The 19,130-nt window shown below is 53.7% G+C and overlaps 2 protein-coding genes across 2 annotated transcripts in view; both read left to right on the top strand.

Moving 5' to 3' along the window:
- The window catches only part of LOC144727739 (cadherin-13-like), a 34,515-nt gene extending 32,467 nt beyond the window's left edge, over nucleotides 1–2,048 (top strand). The window contains 3 exon segments of the mRNA XM_078606797.1: nucleotides 213–248; nucleotides 251–484; nucleotides 487–2,048. Coding sequence (XP_078462923.1) covers nucleotides 213–248; nucleotides 251–484; nucleotides 487–626 — 410 coding nt within the window. The 3' untranslated portion in view covers nucleotides 627–2,048.
- Nucleotides 2,049–12,821: 10,773 nt separating this feature from the next.
- On the top strand, nucleotides 12,822–19,042 carry LOC144727738 (putative G-protein coupled receptor 34). Its single transcript, XM_078606795.1, has 2 exons — nucleotides 12,822–13,091; nucleotides 15,204–19,042. The coding sequence occupies exon 2, from the start codon at nucleotides 15,463–15,465 to the stop codon at nucleotides 16,438–16,440; it is 978 nt and encodes a 325-aa protein (XP_078462921.1). The 5' UTR covers nucleotides 12,822–13,091; nucleotides 15,204–15,462; the 3' UTR covers nucleotides 16,441–19,042.
- The last annotated feature ends 88 nt before the right edge of the window (nucleotides 19,043–19,130 follow it).

Below are 19,130 nucleotides of genomic sequence, written 5' to 3'. Positions count from 1 at the left end.
ACGATCCTATGCATATCCACATCTTTCCCCATATCTTCCCATGTCTCCCCATATCTCCCAATGTCTCCCAACGTGTCTACTATGCATCCCCACGTACCTCCCCGTATCTCCCATACGTCTCGCAATGCCTCTCTCTCTCTCTACCTCCCAACATCTCACATCTCCCCCGTATTTCTCCACATTTCCCCCCATGTCTCCCCCCCCCCCCACAGGCACGCACGCTCAGCTGGTGCTCACGCGGCCGCTGCCCCTGGGCTTGCACCGCGTGCAGCTGCGCGTCACCGACTCGGGCGTGCCCCCCCAGAACGCCGACGTGGCCTTCCAGGCGTCCGTGTGCAGTTGCCCCCAGGGCTCCGAGCCCGACTGCAGCGCCGCGGGGTCCCCCCTCATGCTCCTGCTCGCGGCCCCCGGAGGCTGCGGGCTCCTCGCCGCCCTCCTCATCGCCGCGGCGTCCACGCTGCTCGCCTTCCTCTAGGGGGGGGGGGGCGAGGGAGTCTCTGGCTCCCCCTGTGCATGTGGTGCCCCCCCACATCCCCAACCCGCTGCCCCCCCCCCCAACCGCCATCACCCCCCCCCCCCACCACCACCGCCGTGAACACGCCACACACACGCCACGCACCGTGTAGGCAGCGCGCGCGCGTGGCGTGCTCGTGGTGACGCCGCGGACACGGCCAGGCCACGTGTCGCCACTGACGCACCGACACAACACACAGCCCAATACAAAGACAAAGATGCCCCGTATGGGCTTGAACAGACTGTTGGGGCAAGTGTTGTTAGCGAGCACACGCACCCGCATGCGTCACCACACGCAACAACAACGGCAGCAGCAGCGGCCAACAACAGCAGCCGTGTACCACCAAAGTGGTGCTGACGTCACCACGGCGCTTGTGCCAGGCTAGGTGCACACACACACACACGTGGTCTCGCCTGTCTCCACTGCTAGCCTGCCGTGCTCGAGTGGTGCTGCAGGAGCACCGTAGCTACACGTGCTGGCTCTAGGGGGGCAAGTTGATGCAGCACACCGCTGTTCTGAGCTGCCCTGCGTGATGTTAAAAGAAAACACTCCAAAGCTATTTAACTATTTTTATTTTACCAGCTCAAGCCCACTGAGCTTGCGTAGTTCTCTTTCAGAAGCGACCTGGCCACAAATGACAACGCAACAAAGTGGCTTATCGCGTGGAAATCTAAAGCAGCCAAATACTCTAAACGCACGTGGAGGGAAAAACCTGAGAGCCCGGATAAAAATCCACGCGACCATGGGAAGAGAGGCGCGCAAACTCGAAATATACAGCAGGCGTCAGGATCGGGATCGAACCCACGACTTTCTGTGTACCGGGCGAGGTAGTTAACATTTCGCCACCGTGGCGTCCCTATGTACTGGTGGGGAGCGGTGGTGCAATGGTTAGCGCGCTGCGCGACGAACCCGGCCACCCGAGTTCGATTCCTGCTCCAGACCAATAACTGGCGAATAATTTAACCCGTCCTCGGCCTCCCCTAACTCGACTCAGCCTTTCAATGAGTACCTGCTGCGAGAGTGTAAACATCAGCACTGGGGAGACAAAGGCGGCCGGGCGTGGTGTTGGCCACCCACCCCCATGCGTACCGTGCCGGCCTTCAAATGTGCTCGCTAACAGCACTTGCCCCAACAGTCTGTTAAAGGCTACACGGGGGATCTTTGTCTTCGTATATCACTTCTCCCCACCCCCCCCCCCTTTTTGTTACTGCACTGCTGGATAAGTTCACCCTCTGCTACGCCGTGCGGGTTGGTGAGGGGTCATTTGACCATACTTCACCGCGCTGGTCAATGAAGCTCGGTGAAGTCGGGGAGTAGAGATGATGTAGCATAGAAGTGCAGTACAACAATATTTTTTTCTGATGAGTGAATAATACGCAGTTGGGAGAGCAGTGGCACAGTGGTTGGTTGGTGCACGCTGTGCTACGAACGATACGAGTTCGATACCCAGGCCAACAACGACAAACGTGAGCGAGGCGACGAACGCTACCTGAACCAGTACCTGGACTGTCTCTCCCCGGCAACCTTCACCAACGCGCACTGGACCAGCGCGGGGAAGTATGGTCTAACAACTCCCACCGTGCACCACGCGGCGTGGGGAGGCCTTCATCCAGCAGTGGTTTGAGAAAAACGGGTAGGGGGTGGTGCTGCTGTTGTTATAATTGTTCAATTGTTTCAAACTCCACCGGGGGACGGCCCCGGGACACGCCACACCCGCCCGTGTGTGCGGCGTCAGCTCCTCGACGAGGAGTTGTGAGATGAACAAGAGAGACGGGAGCGATGTCGGTAAGAAGTACAGATTTCGTGGAACACTCCACAGTATGGGAAAGAATCGTGAACTCTCGAAGGACGGAGAGAGAGAAAGAGAACGAGATATTCCTCCGGGAGTTCTATGGCGCTTGGGGCGAAGGTTCGATCGACGAGGAGCTCACGCATTCTGGACCGCGCGTTGAAATGGGCCCCCCTCGGGACAAGAGGCACGCGACGCGGTGTGGTGAGCGGAATTCCATTGAGGAGTTCCGAGATCGAACCTTCGCCCCAAGCGCGATAGAATTCCCGGCGAAATATCTCTAAATCTCTCTCTCTCCGTCCTTCGAGAATTCACGCTTTCTTCCCATACTGTGGAGTGTTCCACGAAATCTGTACTTCTTATCGACATCGCTCCCGTCTCTCTTGTTCATCTCACAACTCGGCAAATCTTTACCTCCGGTCCACAGCTCTTTCTCATCTCCATCTCTCGCTGCGTTTCTCTTTTGATCTCGCCCATGATCATCATCATCTGTGCCTCTGCGTGTCGCAGTGGCTCGCAGCTCGGTAGGCCACTCTGCACCGATTGCCAGTTGAGAGGAGGCCGACCGCAGTGAATATCCCACGCAATCGTCAACAGCACCGGCCGATGGAGGAACGTACATAATTGGCGACGTTTCGGGCAATGGGCCGTCTTACTGGCGGGGAGAATTTGATTAATCTCTATGATGTGGAGAAGGATAACATCGGCGGAAACCCCGTTCTGTCTCCCCAGACATAAATAACCCATGCGCCAAACACCATCGAGCAGCATTTTGTTGAACCGAGCAAAACTCAACTCTGGACCGGTTTCAGCCTTTTGGATCTCATCAGCAGTCTCGCCCGTCGTAACGCGCTGCTGGATGCGTGGATGTCACTGGCAATAGCGCTCGTAATGATTATCCGGGGACCCCGTGGGTATTAGAGCACACGCGTGTTATGTGTTACTGCTTTTAAGAAGGGTAATTGCCCGAAACGTCCGCCCATTATACACAATTTCCTCTTTCGGGCAGTATTATAATAACACACTGTAGAATATTCACTCATAAAGAGAGATAGAGGGAGAGGACGACTTCTACGTTGGTAAAACGTTCCGTGCTTCCTGGGACACGTACGTACGTATGTTGAACTTATTTCGCACCGTACGCAGCCAACCGCGCTAATCGGAGGTGCGGGGGAAGGACAACAAACTAAACACAAAAAACAGTTCTAAAGAAAGTTTTCAATCCAGATAGTGGCTTCCGAATATCGGAAGGAAGAGCGTTCCAGACGGCCACAGAAGCGCATAGAGATAGGGCACGATGTTCACACATCGCACCAGCAGTTCTAAAGAAATTAATTTTCAATCCAGATGGTTTAAAAGTGCATAGCTCCCAGTGGCTTCCGAATATCGGAAGGAAGAGCGTTCCAGACGGCCACAGAAGCGCATCGAGAACGATTCGGTGGCCGCAGTCTTTGTTCGATGGCTAGTAGCTAGTAGCCAAAAGCCGCGGCTGCTGCTGGGAAGATGACCGGAATTCGCGTGATGGTTTATGCTCCTTGACGAGATCAGCAAAGTGTTGTGTCTTAATAATAAGACTAATATCCGTGTTATAACACGCTGCACAATATTCACTTCCAAAGACAGAGAGTGGGGGGGCGGAGAGGGCGACTTGGAGACCTCAGGAGACATGGAGTGTTAGACCAACGTTAGCCGACGCTGGCGTTCATTTGTGGCAAGAACTTTGACAGACAAGCGAGAAGGCAGCAGCCAGGCGGTGAGCAGGCACAGCGACCACCAACTGCCCCAAGCTTTGTAATCCTCTATATATCACGGTGTCTCGCCAACGAATGGGTGTGCGTGTGCTATTGACGAATGTGTCGAGTGTTGTTGTTTTTTTCGTTTGTTATCTGTGCTTGTGTACGCCTGCCCATCGCCGCTGTTATCACCCCACCAACGGACTTGATGGTGAAATGTTTGTGGGAGTTCCACGAGGGTTGCCGGAAGGACTGGGACGCTCGCCACTGACGGCGGCCGCGATGTGGGTGCGCGGGGAGGGGAGACTGTGAGTGGGAGGAGCTACTGTGAGTGGGAGGAGCTGTGAGTCGGAGCTGCTGCTGTGAGTCGGCGAATAAAGAGATTTCATCGCGGCCATTCGCAGATTCCTCCTCCTGCTCACCGCGCCACGGATTCATCCCCAGTCCACACGCACCTTCTTAGAGATCCGAGCAACGTCGCACAACGACGACGAAGATTCCCCCCCCCTCCCCCTCCGTGTAGCCTTAACAGACTGTTGGGGCAAGTGCTGTTAGCGAGTGGCACGCGAATGGGGTGGGTGGCTCTTACCACACCCGGCTGCATTTGTTTCCTTGGTGGCGATGTTTACACGCCGCACCAGGTACTCATTTGAGGCTGAGTTGACCTAGAGGAGGCACAGGACCACTTCAGATATTCGCCACTGATATTGCTCGTGAGCGGGAACTGAACTCGGGTCGCCAGGTTTGCAACGCATCGCGCTAACCGCTGCGCCACCTCTCCCCCATACTGAGACATGCAAAGACAAATCCTCCATACAGCCTTAACAGACAGTTGGGGCAAGTGCTGTTAGCGAGTAGCACCCATGAAGGTCGGCACGGCTCACGAGGAGCTGAGTGTCCAGCACCACGCTCGGCCGCATTTGTCTTTCTCGTACCGATGCTTACACACCGCACCAGGTACTAATTTGAGGCTGAGCCCACCTAGAGGAGGCCCAGGAGAGCAGCACGCTAACCGCTACACCACCGCTCCCCATACAACCGCGCGCACACACACAACAACGCGTGTGAGTCGTAACACTGCCCTAAAACTGAACGAGATAATGAGATATATTTACAATTCATCATTTCAAAAGTGACACCGCCTAATCGTCTTGACGCATTCTTGCGCGCACCACTGCCACAGCAGTCACCAGATTCACGAGGTGAGCTTCATGGCCCAAAATTGGCACCGTGTTCATTTCCGTGGTGGCCGTTACTTTCCGAGGCGGAAGAAATAATTTAATAATGTGCCATTCCCACCCCCACCCCCGTTACCGAACCGCACGCGGTTTCACCCTTACCTCATGTTCACCACCGCTGCGGATAATGGGAACAGTAACAGCAGCGGGCACGTGCGCAGGTGTCCCCTAGGTCGACTCGGCCTCAAAATTAGTGCCTGGTTCGGTGTGTAAACATAGCCACTGGGGATACAAAGGCGGCCGGGCATAATGTGGGCCACCCACCCTCTCGTCGCGTGCCATGCTGACCGTCATGGGTGCTACTCGCCAACAGCACTTGCCCCGACAGTCTGGTGAAGAAGGTTGTACGGGGGGTCTTTGTCTTTGGTGGATTGCTGCATACGTGATGGATGGGACGACATGGGGAGGCCTTCATCCAGCAGTGGAGTGCTCATGGCTGTAATCATTTACCACACTGTTTCCTTATATCACATAAAATATATGAACACATATATGTTTTTACAAATCATTTTACCGCAGCAATGTTGCAAGGCGAGCAAAACTCTTGGTCCGGTTTCGACACGCGGTGCCTTATCAGCAGAGTGCAGGCTTTGCTCGACAAAAAGACTCGAATTCATACCAAAGGAATCTCGAGAGAGAGAGAATGAATGGGTGTTGAGACGTGGGGGTCTTAACCAAGCCACTTTGACTCACAAGCAACACCGGGTAGGGCGTTCACACGGCCAGAGGAGCAGCAGAGCAGAAGGAACTTTCCCTGTGCTGGACATCCGTGAAAAAGAACTTCTGAGCCAATCGGATTTCTCCAAGAAAAAATAGATTCTGATTCTGAAACCCAGTGTACGGGGGAGCGGTGGTGCAGCGGTCAGAGCACTGCGCTACAAACCCGGTGCCCCGAGTTCTGAAAACCCCGCTCACAACCAAAATCGGTTGATGAAATATCTGAACTGGTTGTGGGCATCCCCTAGGTCGACTCAGCATTAAATTGAGTATCTGGTGCGGTGTGTAAATATCAGCAGTGGGGAGATAAAGGCGGCCGGGGGCGGTGCAGCCCCCCTCTCCCCCCCCTCAACCCCGTCGTGTTCCCGTGCTGGCCTACTCGCGAACAGCACCTTCCCCGACAGACTTTTAAGGCTTTCCAGGGAATATTTATCTTTTGAATATACTTGTACGTGTGCATGTTTGTGTGCATGCAAATACACGTGTGTGTGGGAAGTGTAGTGGTTAGCGCGCTGCGGTACGAACCAGGCGACCCGGGTTCGATTCCCGTTCACGGGCAACACCAGTGACGATTATACTCGTCTACAGGCAAAATGCTTCCGAAATAAATGTAGTCCAACTTTACTAATACTGGGTCACTGAGTATGAAAATGAAGCTTAAAATTGTTGATTGGCTCTAGTTTTAAATATATGCTTCTGGGTCAGTATGTACGACCTTTGACATGAGAATGACGGACGAAAAGTGAGTTATAAATGGAATGGATCTCAATTTAAACGAGAAATTACTCAAATACATATTTGACTGGGTTTGGACAATACTTCCTTTTTGAACAAAATAATGAATGATTCAATCTGAACCTGGTATTGCATCATACATGTGTAGTGAGTAATAATCGACGGATAACTTCTTGCGAGGCAACACGATATTTATTAGGAATCTATTTTACAAGGTCCCTAACACAAAGGGGTAGCGGCCCCTTTACCCGATACCTGGGGAGGTATGGCCTCCGGACACACGGGCCCGAGCACTGGGGACCCCGTTGACTTCCTGTCCTCCGGCTGGGCCCTAGGGGAGGCTACGCTGACCCGACCGTGCCGGGGTCTTCGGGTCCTGACCACTGGCCTCACTGAGCTCCGGCCCGTTAGAAGGATGATGGAGCTTGTGGTCCAACAGGGTCTTAACTTCAGCCCAGGTCTTCAGTCTTCGGCTTGGAGATGACTGAGACAGACCCTTGAGAGGTCCGGCTTATGTACTGGTTCGTGGCTTGCTCCGCCCTAGCCACGCCTACCTTCCAGAACTTTCTGGAAGGTGACATCATCCCCCAGTCCCCCCTCCCGGGGTCCGGGGAATGTGTCCCAGGATCCGCTTCCCAGGGATTGTCGTTGGCCCTTGGGCCATGGTCACTAACACTGGCGTGATAGTGCTTCCGCCTCCTGTTGACAAGAAGGGGGAGCTAGCAGCCAACAGGATGGGGAGTGCTGATTAACACCCCTACACATGATATGAATTGCATCATGTTATTCCTAGAAGTCATGCATGATGCAATCATAACTAGGCACTGCAAAAAGCAGTGCCTAGTTACCGAAAGAACCACAAAGTATAGGCTTACATCCCTCTGATGAACAAATTGCGCTATATCAGCTCTATAAATCATACAGTGTCGTCCTCTATTATTTGTCAGTGTTTTATTTCGTATAGGGACACAAATCTGTTAAGCCAAAGTGAGCAGAGATGCCTCATACTTGTGTGAACAAAGCAGGTAAATTCTGCTATGTTTGTGATGAAGTGACCTTTGCATCACAAAAACGCATTATAAACGCTATCGTTAAGAAAGCCTATCACCTTGATTTGTGCTGCAAAATTGGAGATCAGGACAAGATGTGGGCCCCACACATATGCTGCAACACTTGTGCAACAAATCTTCACCAGTGGTTGAACAGGAAAAGTAAATCTATGCTTTTTGCAGTGCCAATGATTTGGAGAGAGAGCCAACAGATCATATCAGCAATTGTTACTTCCAGAGGTGGGACAAAGTCATTGTTATGCAAGTCCAAGTCGAGTCGCAAGTCATCAAATTCATAACTCGAGTCTGACTCGAGTCCAAGTCACATGACTCGAGTCCACATCTCATAGGTGGGACAAAGTCATTGTTATGCAAGTCCAAGTCGAGTCGCAAGTCATCAAATTCATGACTCGAGTCTGACTCGAGTCCAAGTCACATGACTCGAGTCCACACCTCTGGTTACTTCTGTAGTGGGTTCCACGGAGACTTGAGACGTTACTTTAGAGGCAACACATTTATTTATAACAAGGTAACACAATGCTCTTACCCCGCTCTCTAGGGGGGTATAGCGTCCGAGCTAACGTGCCCTATCACTGGAACTAACTCAGAGCCCTCCGGCTAAGGGTGACCTCGGGGAGGCTAACTGACCCGATCCAGCCAAGGTGCAGGTCTGACCACTGTTCCGCGCTCGGCCCCGGCCCTTAGAAGGACGTCGGGTCCCGGGGTCCTAGCCTAGCCGGCCTTCTGTCTTCGTCTTCAGGGCACTGCCTCGAGCTGACCTGAGAGCCGGATGAGCATGGCAGTGTTAAGGAGAAAGTTTTAGATTTGGATCGAGTTCTGGTAGATGGACCATCGTGAGCACCGGGGGGAAGACGTGGCCGCGGGGTTGCATGAAGCGGAGGATGGGGGTCCTGCAGTGATGTGTCAGCCGAGCGGGAGGTGTCCGCAGTGGCTGGGGCAGTGCACCACCGAGGCGCTACTCCCGAGGCGTCTGAGGGAGCAACAACACGGCTGGGCTGAAGGTTAGGCTCAGCGATCGCACGACTCGGCTCGTCGGACACGTTACGCCCTTGGCCCCCGCGTGGAGTGGGTGTATGTGATGAGGAAAGAAGGGTTTGAGACGCGACGGGTGCACAAACCAGCACCACTTCTCGTGGCGGACCTTCACACACTGTGGTCGAACGACCCGCACAATGTCGACCGGGCCCCTCCAGGGTGCCAATAGCTTCGGTGATGTTGACAGTGGCACTTGGGGGCAATGGAGCCATGCCCTGTCACCCACAGACCACTTTTGAGTGGAAACTCTGAGGTTCCGCAGTTGCTCGTTGGCTAATTGGCGGGCCTCCGAATTGTGCTTCGCCGCCTCTCGCACCTCTACCGACTTTTGGACATCGGACCGAATGTGTTGGGCGATCTTGGATTTTAGGGAGGCCTGCATGAGACGCAATTGAACATCCACTGGGGGATTGGCCTCTCTGCCATACATCTAATAAAATGGGGAAATCCCTGTAGCCGCATGAGGTGCCATTCGGTAGGCAGATATCCAAATCCTCTTGCGATTCGGACACCTGGTGGCTTAGCATAGCGGTGAACGTCCTGTTTAGCTCAACCTTGCCGTCAGTTTGTGGGTGGTAAGGCGAGGTGTCCGAATCGCAAGAAGATTGGGATCTCCACAAGGTGGACGAAAAATTATTCCCTTGATCGGTCAGCAGCCGCACCGGAGCGCCCTTATCGAGGACATAGCCCTGGAGAAAGGCCTCCATGACGGCTGCCGCCGATTGGTTGGGGAGCGGCCAGGCCATAGGCCAGGAGGTGAAGTACTCAACCCCAACCAATAGGTACTTATTACCACGGGGAGTGACAGGAAAAGGCCCCAAGATATCAAGCGCAACCAGCTCATTCACGCGGGATACATGAATTAATTGAAGGGGCGGGCATGACGGTTTAGAGGGAGGCTTTCGCCGAGCATACTGGGGGCAACCTTGAAGTAAGTTAGCGACGTCCCCCGCCATGCCCGGCCAGAAAAATTCCAGCCGGAGCGTGGCAAGGGTTTTTTGTATCCCCAGGTGTAAAAGACGCTGGTGGGCGGCCAACACAGCCCTCCCGCGCAGGGACGTGGGCACGACCAACTTGTATTTCTGGTTGCTGCCATCCCATCGCATGAGCAGGCCATCCCTTACAACAAGAGACTGGCCCCTCAGAAACCCCTTGCCTGTGGACCTCGCTGGCTCGACGGCGTATCCCAAGGAGGAAACCGTCCTCCACCTGGAGGCGGCCCCACGTGTCAGAGTCGTGGCCCAACAAGGCGTCCTTGGCGGCGGGCACGGCGGTTTCCAGAAGGGGATCCATCACACCCTCGGCCGCCGCGGTGAAGGACGGAGGCGCGTTATTTACTGGCTGTTTGCAGCGGCCCGACCGTACATCCGCGAAAGCGCGTCGGCGTTGCCGTGTCGGACACCCCTACGGTAGATAACGGTGAATGAGTAGTCTTGAAGAACTTCTAGCCAGCGGGAGAGTTGACCAGACGGCTGTTCAACCCTGAGGGCATACTGTAGGGCAGCGTGGTCGGAGCGTACGGTAAATTTTCTACCGTACAGGTACGGTCGGTATTGCTGTACAAATAAAACAATAGCCAGCAGCTCTCGACGGGTGACACAGTATCGCTGCTCAGCGGGCGACAACACCCTACTTCCGTAGGCGACCACACGCTCGACGCCATCGATGATCTGGGACAATACCTCCCCTATGACTGTATTGCTGGCGTCCGTGTCCAGAAGGAACGGCGCCGAAAAATCAGGATAACTCAGGGGAGGGGCATTGACCAGACACTCTCGAAGGGCGTCAAACGTGGCCTGCTCTGCATTGCCCCAATTGAATTTTGCCCCCTTGGCCATAAGAGCGTGGAGGGGCTTGGTAATGGACGCGAAGCCCGCGACGAAACGTCGATAGTAGGAAGCGAATCCTACAAAACTACGCACGTCCCCTACTGAAGTAGGGATCGGCCATGAACGCACGCAGCTTGTCTTAGCGGGATCCATGTCAGGGCTGTAATCAACGGTAGGCGCACGATTGGCCGTGCGGTACAATGCAACCCCGGGCTTTTGAAGTTAGGGGGGAAATAAAGGGGAGCCTGAGGCTGTTCGAAAGAGATCTTTTCAACATCTTGTCCGCCAAGACCCCCCCCCCCACCCGCCGTCCTGCCTTCTCAAGCCGCTCGCAGCATCCGTGTGATGCCAGCGAGTGCCGCCACGAGGCAGTGATCGGCGAGGCTTTTTCGTCCTCTTCCCTCGACCTCTCACAGCGTCCATGCGATGCCATGAGTACAGATAATAATAATAAGAAGAAGAATAAACACCAAATTCGGCAAGCCGAACATCGCACACCTCCTGGCTTTGAAATTCCTCCTCCTCGTCGAAGGCACTGCGGTGGGTAACCATCAACCGCATCACAACATCAACAGCAGGCCCATGCTATAAAACTATAAACTAATCAAACAACTATAAACTATTCTTTATGTTACCAAGTAAGGCCCACTGAGGTATGATAGCTTTCGCGACCAATATCATCCATAATATAGTCTTTTTTTTACAACCTGCATCATCAGGCGGGCAACCAGATTTGTGGCTGTCTGCCTGATGATGCTAGTTGTAATTGTTGCCGAGTTGTAATTACTGGCGAAACATCGTACTCAGATTGTAAATGTTGTGAATTTGCTCTCTAACACACCGATGTGCTGTACTAGTAACGAATTGGCACGTTCTGTTTATGTGACAACTCTTACTAATTGGCTGTGTCGGGTGGTGGCGGTTTTAAGGACATTAATATTTACGCGATCGAACCCAAAAAAACTATATTATGAATACATCTTTGCCTGCTGTATTTTTTTTTATAACTCGTGAGTTAAATTCTTACAGCCTTCTTTAAAGCCAAGAGGGGAGTACGATTATCAGAAATGAAGAAACTTAGCTTCGAATTAATCGACCACCTGAGTTGGTACGAGAAGGGTACGACCCAAAAAAAGCGTGCTTCTCCTACCATACCTGGTGAATAAATATCCTACCGTAAAACCGTAGCGTCACTAATTTAAAAGTATCGCAGCATAATAGCGTACCATACTTCAGAACCAATAAAATCGTAATTTCGTAACGTGTCGCACTGCTACCCTTGTTGAAAGTTAAAGACACGAGCCACAGTAGTGCGATTGCAGCCATGCCACCCACACTATGGGCCACGTAGTAAAGTTACAGAGGCACAAATATAACCTTAGATACCTGTGGAGATACGCACAGACACCCATAGAGATACACAGAGATGCACAGAGACCCTTGGGAGACACGTAGATATACAATTAAAGACGTCAGCCACAGTAGTACAATTGCAGCCATGCAATCCACACTATGGATCATACAGTAAACCACTGTAGCCTGCGCTTCTTCAACGGGCGAGGAACAGCAAAGCGACACGAATTCTCTCTCCTGAGGGCCCTCCCGTCGTGGCCAGCGGCAGACCTCGACATTGGCATTTAGCTCCCGAACCCATTGCTGCCGCCATAATCACGCCCCAGAGTAGCATGCGTGTGACGGGAAATAGGCTGTGGGAAACGTTGAGTGTGCGACCAAACCACTGCCCCACCACGCACACACGTCCCCACACCACCAACACACCCACCCTCCTCCCGTCACCATCCTCACATCATCCCCACCAGCATGCTCACATCGTCTTCACCACCATCCTCCAATCGCCATCCTCCCATCATCATCCCATCATCCCCACCATCAAGCTCTCATCGTCTTCACCACCAAACTCCAATCACCACCCTCCCAGCACCACCATCATCCCATCACCCACCCCCCACCCCCTTTTACATGCCCCCACCAACATCGAATGCTCCCATCACTCCACGTACCCACGAATAGTGCGGTTGGCTACGTACGGTGGGAAAAAAGTTCAATGTGCACACGTCACAGCCCTCATCGCCGCCCCCACCGTCCTCCCGCCCTCGTTCGCTGCATGGCCGATAAGGCACCCGGCGTGGAGATTAGAGTTTTGCGAAACTGAACGGAAACCGATTCACTCGTTTGCGTCCGTGTACACACACTCACTCACGCGCGCGCGTGTGTGTGTGTGAGCACATACATTACCATTACCCTCTTGCCGTATGTAACCCATCCCCCCCCCCCCCACGCCATCGAAAAGCCAGAAGTCCCGCCACAGACCGTTCGCAGGGCGGGACCGCGTGCTTTCGGCTGTACCAAGCTTCTGGGCTCCCCGCACACGGGCTGGACGATGAGCGCTGTGACCAAGTACTCAAGCCACGTGAGTTCCATCACGGCAGTACACACAGTACTTACAGCATACGCTTACGCAGCGTTGCGTAACTTCGACTCGCGGTTTTTTGCGCCCGTACCTGCACACCCGAGCCGCACCGTTACCTCTGCGAGTCTGTTGTGTTTCTGTTGTGTTTCTGTGCGAGTCTGTTGTGTTTCTGTTGTGTTTCTGTGCGAGTCTGTTGTGTTTCTGTTGTGTTTCTGTTGTGTTTCTGTGCGAGTCTGTTGTGTTTCTGTTGTGTTTCTGTGCGAGTCTGTTGTGTTTCTGTTGTGTTTCTGTGCGAGTCTGTTGTGTTTCTGTTGTGTTTCTGTTGTGTTTCTGTGCGAGTCTGTTGTGTTTCTGTTGTGTTTCTGTTGTTTCTGTGCGAGTCTGTTGTGTTTCTGTTGTGTTTCTGTGCGAGTCTGTTGTGTTTCTGTTGTGTTTCTGTTGTGTTTCTGTGCGAGTCTGTTGTGTTTCTGTTGTGTTTCTGTTGTGTTTCTGTGCGAGTCTGTTGTGTTTCTGAGCGCTTGGATCTCGACCGCGAGTCTTTGCGTCACTGTCAGTTTATGGGTCTCTATTTGAGCCTAAATGTCTCCGTCTGACTCTATGGGTCTCTCTGTGCGTCTATGGGTCTCTTTGTGCGTCTATGGGTTTCTATGTGAGTCTATTGGTATCTGCTTGAGTCTATGGGTCTCCGCGTGAGTCTATGGGTCTCTGGGTGCGTCTATGGGTCTCTATGTGAGTCTATGGGTATCTGCTTGAGTCTATGGGTCTCCGCGTGAGTCTATGGGTCTCTGGGTGCGTCTATGGGTCTCTATGTGAGTCTATGGGTATCTGCTTGAGTCTATGGGTCTCTATGTGCGTCAACTGGCAACCTGACTGTTCTCCCACCCAAGGCTCGATGACTCGTTTGACTGACTGACTCTCGCTTTGACTCTCTCGCTTTGACTCTGTTCGACTCTTTGCCTCTCTTCTTGACTCTCGCTTTGAGTGTCTCGCTGTTTGACTCTTTGACCCTCTCTTTGACGCTCTCGTTGACTCTCTTCTGACTCTCTGTTCGACTCTTTGCCTCTCTCCTTGACTCTCGCTTTGAGTTGCTCGCTGTTCGACTCTCTGACTCTCTTCTGACTCTCTGTGCGACTCTTTGACTCTCTCCTTGACTCTATCTCTCTCTATCTTGCTTACCTCACCACGCGTCACACTTCTTCTGCGTGTGCGCGGACAGCGGTGGCGCGAGATCTATTCCCGGTCAGGATGTGCGCGAGAAAGCTCCATCTTCGCCGACGCGGGCCCTGAACTCGAACCGGGTGTTCAACTGGTCGGTAGCAGCCTGAGATGGCCAAACCATAGCCGCGTGTTTCAAAAGTGATGTCATGTCTGGATGTCAAGACCGTTTAAATGCTGCATTTTACCTTTGGAAATTACATTCCGCAATGAAAATATGAATAATAATTGTAGCCGTTCTCAGCCCACTGCTGCACGAAGGTTGTTTGATGACAAACTTCACCACACTGGTCAATGCAGGTGGGTGAAGGTGGTGGGGAGGTGTGGGGCCCAGCAATGGGCGGCCCTACCCTCGCTGCCAGCGGCTGGCGCCCTGGGCACGTCGCGAAATCGGCGCCCCAAACCCCAAAGGCAGCTCCAGGCTGAGGTTTTTTTTGCTAAACTGCGAGACATTTCGGCCCATATTTTCCGTGTAATGTTTTGTAAGCAGATTTTTTTTTAAACAGAGGAGTAATGATTCGTTTGGTCCCGTCCGTCCGTCTGTCCAACCAATAGATTCTCAGGAATATTGAGAAATTCATGAAAATTAATATTCCCTCTGTACGCGCACGGGAATTAAAATACTGACATCTTCTTTATTTTATTTTCCCCCTCAAATTTGGCGCACAAACTTAACTTGGCGCCCTAGGCGACTGCCAAGTTCGCCTGTATGGACGGGTCGCCGCCCCTCTATCGATTAGACCACTCATCACCGGTTGGCAATCATGGCTGGGAATTGATCCCAGGATAGCCAGGGGTTCAATGTGCAATCCACTGCGCTACCGCCCCACCCATCGAGAACAAAATCCCACGCACGAATTGACTATCGCTGGTCGTGCGTTGGTGTTGTGACTGCAGGTGGCACCCATCTGTGCTCTGACGAGGGACTAGGAAGGGAAGGTCCCTTGCCCAAAAGATGCAGCTCCCTCCAGGCTGAGGTCACTGCTTGACCTCCAACTCCATCTCAAAACAAAACTCGTCCCATCTCGCGAGTCTCCGTGGAACCTCGCCTCCTGCTCCGCGTGTCCAGGAGGACAACGGCCATCATCGAACCGGCCCACAGCGGAGCGCGCTGCTGCTGAGTGTTTCGAAACAAACAGGACACCGAATCCTCTGCATGACGGAGCAAAGGGAGCGGGCAGCGGGCATGCCACCGGAGCACTGCAAATTCCTCCCGCAGGGCTCCAATGAGGGGATGATCGGTTTCTACAGCACCCTGCTGGTACTGGGCGTGGTGGGGAACGGCCTGGCGTGCTGGCGAGTGCTGGGGCCCGCGTCCCGCGACCTCAAGAGCGCTCCGGCCGTGTTCGGCCTCAACCTGATGGCCGCGCATGCCGTGCTGCTGCTCAGCCTGCCCTTTCGCATCGTCCACTACGCGCGCCAACGCTCGTGGCCGTTCGGCGCCGGCTTCTGCTCGGCCGTGTCGGCGCTCCTCTACGTGCACATGTACGTCTCCGTGCTCCTCTTCGTCTGCCTCTGCGTCTACCGCTTCGTGCAGCTGTGGCGACGGCACGGCGATTCTGGCGCGGGGGGCGGCGGCGGTGGGAACGTGGCGCGCGCGGTGCTGCGTGCCTACACGCTGCCCGTGTGCGCCCTGGCCTGGGTGTTCAGCCTGGCGCTCGCGACCCCGGTGTACCTCGAGATCATCGGCACCAACACGACGAGGGATGCGGCCAGGAAGGAGTCCGCCTGCTTCGAGTACAGCGGTCGAGTCGAGGAGCCCTACGTCCTGCGGGTGAACGTGGCCCTCACGGCGCTCTACGCCATCGCGTGCGTCGCGTTCGTCGTCGGCTTCTGCCTCCTGGGCCGGCGTCTGCGGCGCGGCGCCGGGGGACGCCGGCCGGGGACGCCCGGGGCGGCGAGCGTGGAGATGAGGGCGCTGCTCAAGCTGCTGTGGATGTTCGCCGCGTTCGTGGTGTGTTACGGGCCCTACCACGCCACGCGGTTGCCCTACGTGGCGGCGCAGGCAGACGCGTCGGGAGCGGGCTGCGATGGGAGGCACCGCTGGTACATGCTCAACGAGATGTGCCTGCAGGTGACGGCGCTCAGCACGTGCCTCGACCCGCTCGTATTCTTCATCATGACGCGCTCCTAGTGCGCAGCGCCAGCCACCACGGTGCCCGGTGCACGGTGACCAGTACTTTGTGCACAGTGACTAGTAAATAGCAATTGGTACATAGTGACAAGTACATTCGTGCGCACTGACTAGTAAATAGCAACTCGTACATAGTGGATAGTACTTCGTGCACACTCACTCGTACATCACGACTAATAGTGCACGGTGACGTGTACGTAGTGCACATTGACTAGTACATAGTAACTAGTGCACAGTCACCAGTGCACATTGCCTCGTGGATTGTGCTTGGCGCAGGGGTCTGCAAGTAAAATAACAAGCAGAGACATTGTTTTCGAATTCGGTAAAAAAAAAAAACCCCCATCAATATTTGAAGAGCCGCAATGCGATGTGAATGATGCCACGAAGCAGCAGTCCTTGAAGAGCCGCACGCGGCTCCGGAGCCGGAGGTTGCCGAGCCCTAGACCGAGTGCGTAGCGCGCATTGTTGTGATGGAACTCTCTCTCGCATTGGGAGTTGAGCCGGTGTTATGGGAGGTGTTAGGGTAAAGGTTAGGACAGGGGTTAGGGTACGGGTTAGGGTGAAGGTTCGGGTAGGGGTTAGGATAGGGGGTTGAACCTGAGCTGCATGGGTTCGGGTTTGACATGAGATTAGTGTTTAGGTCATAAGTAACCTCCAGCCCCACTATGCACGGACCGTATGATGATCTTCGTTCGCACCGTACGTAGCCAACCGTGCTAATCGGAGGTGCAAGGTTGGCTCAGGGGAGGGGGGCCGTGGTGGCACGAGTTTGGACGGCCTTCAACTTTGTCGTCGAGATCCCTAGGTCGACTCAGCCTTAAATTAGCACGTGGAGCTGTGTGTACAGATCGGCACTGTTCGGACAAAGGTGGTCGGGTGTGGTACGGGGCTATAGGCCACATCACGCCGCCGCGCGCCGTGACGGCCTTAATAGGTGCTCGCTAATTGCACTTGCACCAGCGTGAAGTCAGTCCGTTTTTGTTTCGAAGGTGGGTGCACTCTGTCCATAGATACAGTACATAAATACGTCTATGCCCTTTTCCATCCACTGCTGGATGAAGGCCACCCCACGCCGTTTGGGTCGTGCGAGTTGTTTGACCATACTTCACCACTCTGGGCAGTGCGCGTTGGTGACGAATGCCGTGGTCGGCAGCAATGGAACGCACGTGGCCTGGCCGGTAAGTGCAGTGCGCCAACCACTGCGCCAGCACTCCTCTATATGACCGGGCAGCCGTGACGATGCACGGTTGCCTGTAATCCAGCACTGTGGAGGCAGCAGCGGGAGTTGGTGGATCACCGCACAGATGTTGTGAAACTCCCTTCCCGTGGGCGTCGAGGAGGGAGCCATTCCGTGGGTTTGCCTGAAAAAGGCGCTAGAGCTAAACTGTGGACTCCATCTGTTCCGTCTGTACGGGATAGAGCGTTGCCCCTTCGCACGCACACGTGGGTTTTCTCTGGGTGCTTTGGTTTCCTCCCTCGGTTATGAAAACCAATCAATTGGCCGATAACACCTTACTGCTATTTACTATTTTAATGTTACCAGGTAAGGCCCACTGAGCTATAACAGTTCTTTTTCAGAAGCAACCTGGCCAAAAATAATAGCTCAACGAAGTGCTGATCAGCACGTGTAAATGTATAGCAGCTAAATACTCGAAACGCATGTTTCAAAATGTGGAGGGGAAAATCGAAAGAACCCGGAGAAAAATCCACGTGACCACGGGAAAAGAGAGAGAGAAACACAAACTCCAAATATACAGGCATCAGGGTCGGGATCGAACCCACGACCTCCTGCATGCCAGGCAAGGTAGTTAACATCTCGTTACCGTGGCGCCCTTAATATATAGAGGGATGCAGAGCTTGGGGAGGGGGCGGGCAATTGTTGGTAGCCCCAGCTCATCGCGTGGATGCTGCTGCTGCCTTCCCCCGCTCATCTGCGGTTCCTCCATCTCGCGTCCCTGAGTCGTCCTCTCTCGAGGAGAGCCTACCTTTACCTTACCGTTTACCTTACCACAATACAATCACTCTACCCTACCTTTTACCCTTTAGCAGGTAAGGTAAAAGGTGAAAAGCAACGAGCCTACCTTTACCCTACCGGGTAATTCTTCCGAGCTACCTTTACCTTACCCCTTGACCTTTACCCGTTTACCCGGTAAGAAGGGTAAATGACCTTACCTTGCCGAGGCCTAGAGCGCGCTACAAGTTGGCGTGACTACTGCTGAATGCTACTGAAAAATAAAACAACAATAATCCATAAACAAGCTGGCAATCCGATCTAACGGGAGAGAATCTGTTTGGTTCAGCGTTGTGCCAACCGTGTGTGTGCTCACGGTGACAGTCGTAAGGTATCGTGTCGTGTGTTGAATAAAACTCTGTAAAAGATACACACACGCACACGCGTAGCTTATGATCTCGCTCGGAAACTGGTGAACTGCGTGGTGAGTTTAGTACTGGGTGCTGGTGATCTGCGTGGTGAGTTTAGTACTGGGTGCTGGTGAGTTGTGTAGTGGGTTTTATACTGGGTGCTGGTGAACTGCGTGGTGAGTTTAGTATTGATTAGACACGTTGGACATTGTGTGTACATTAGTAAATGTGTATTTGTATGCCTGCGTGTGCCAGTGTTGTATCTGTGTGTCAGTGTATTTGTGTGCCAATCTGAGTGCCGGTGTGTAGCTGTGAGCCAGTGTGGTTTT

Source organism: Lampetra planeri, chromosome 26 (assembly GCF_965212315.1).
Source record: "Lampetra planeri chromosome 26, kcLamPlan1.2.h2, whole genome shotgun sequence".
NCBI lineage: Eukaryota > Metazoa > Chordata > Hyperoartia > Petromyzontiformes > Petromyzontidae > Lampetra > Lampetra planeri.
Note: the sequence above shows the minus strand (reverse complement) of the source record. Positions and strands in the feature narration are given on the sequence as shown.

Excerpts from the sequence above, each read along its gene's own strand:
- LOC144727738 (XM_078606795.1), top strand. The coding sequence starts at position 15,463 with ATGACGGAGCAAAGGGAGCGGGCAGCGGGCATGCCACCGGAGCACTGC.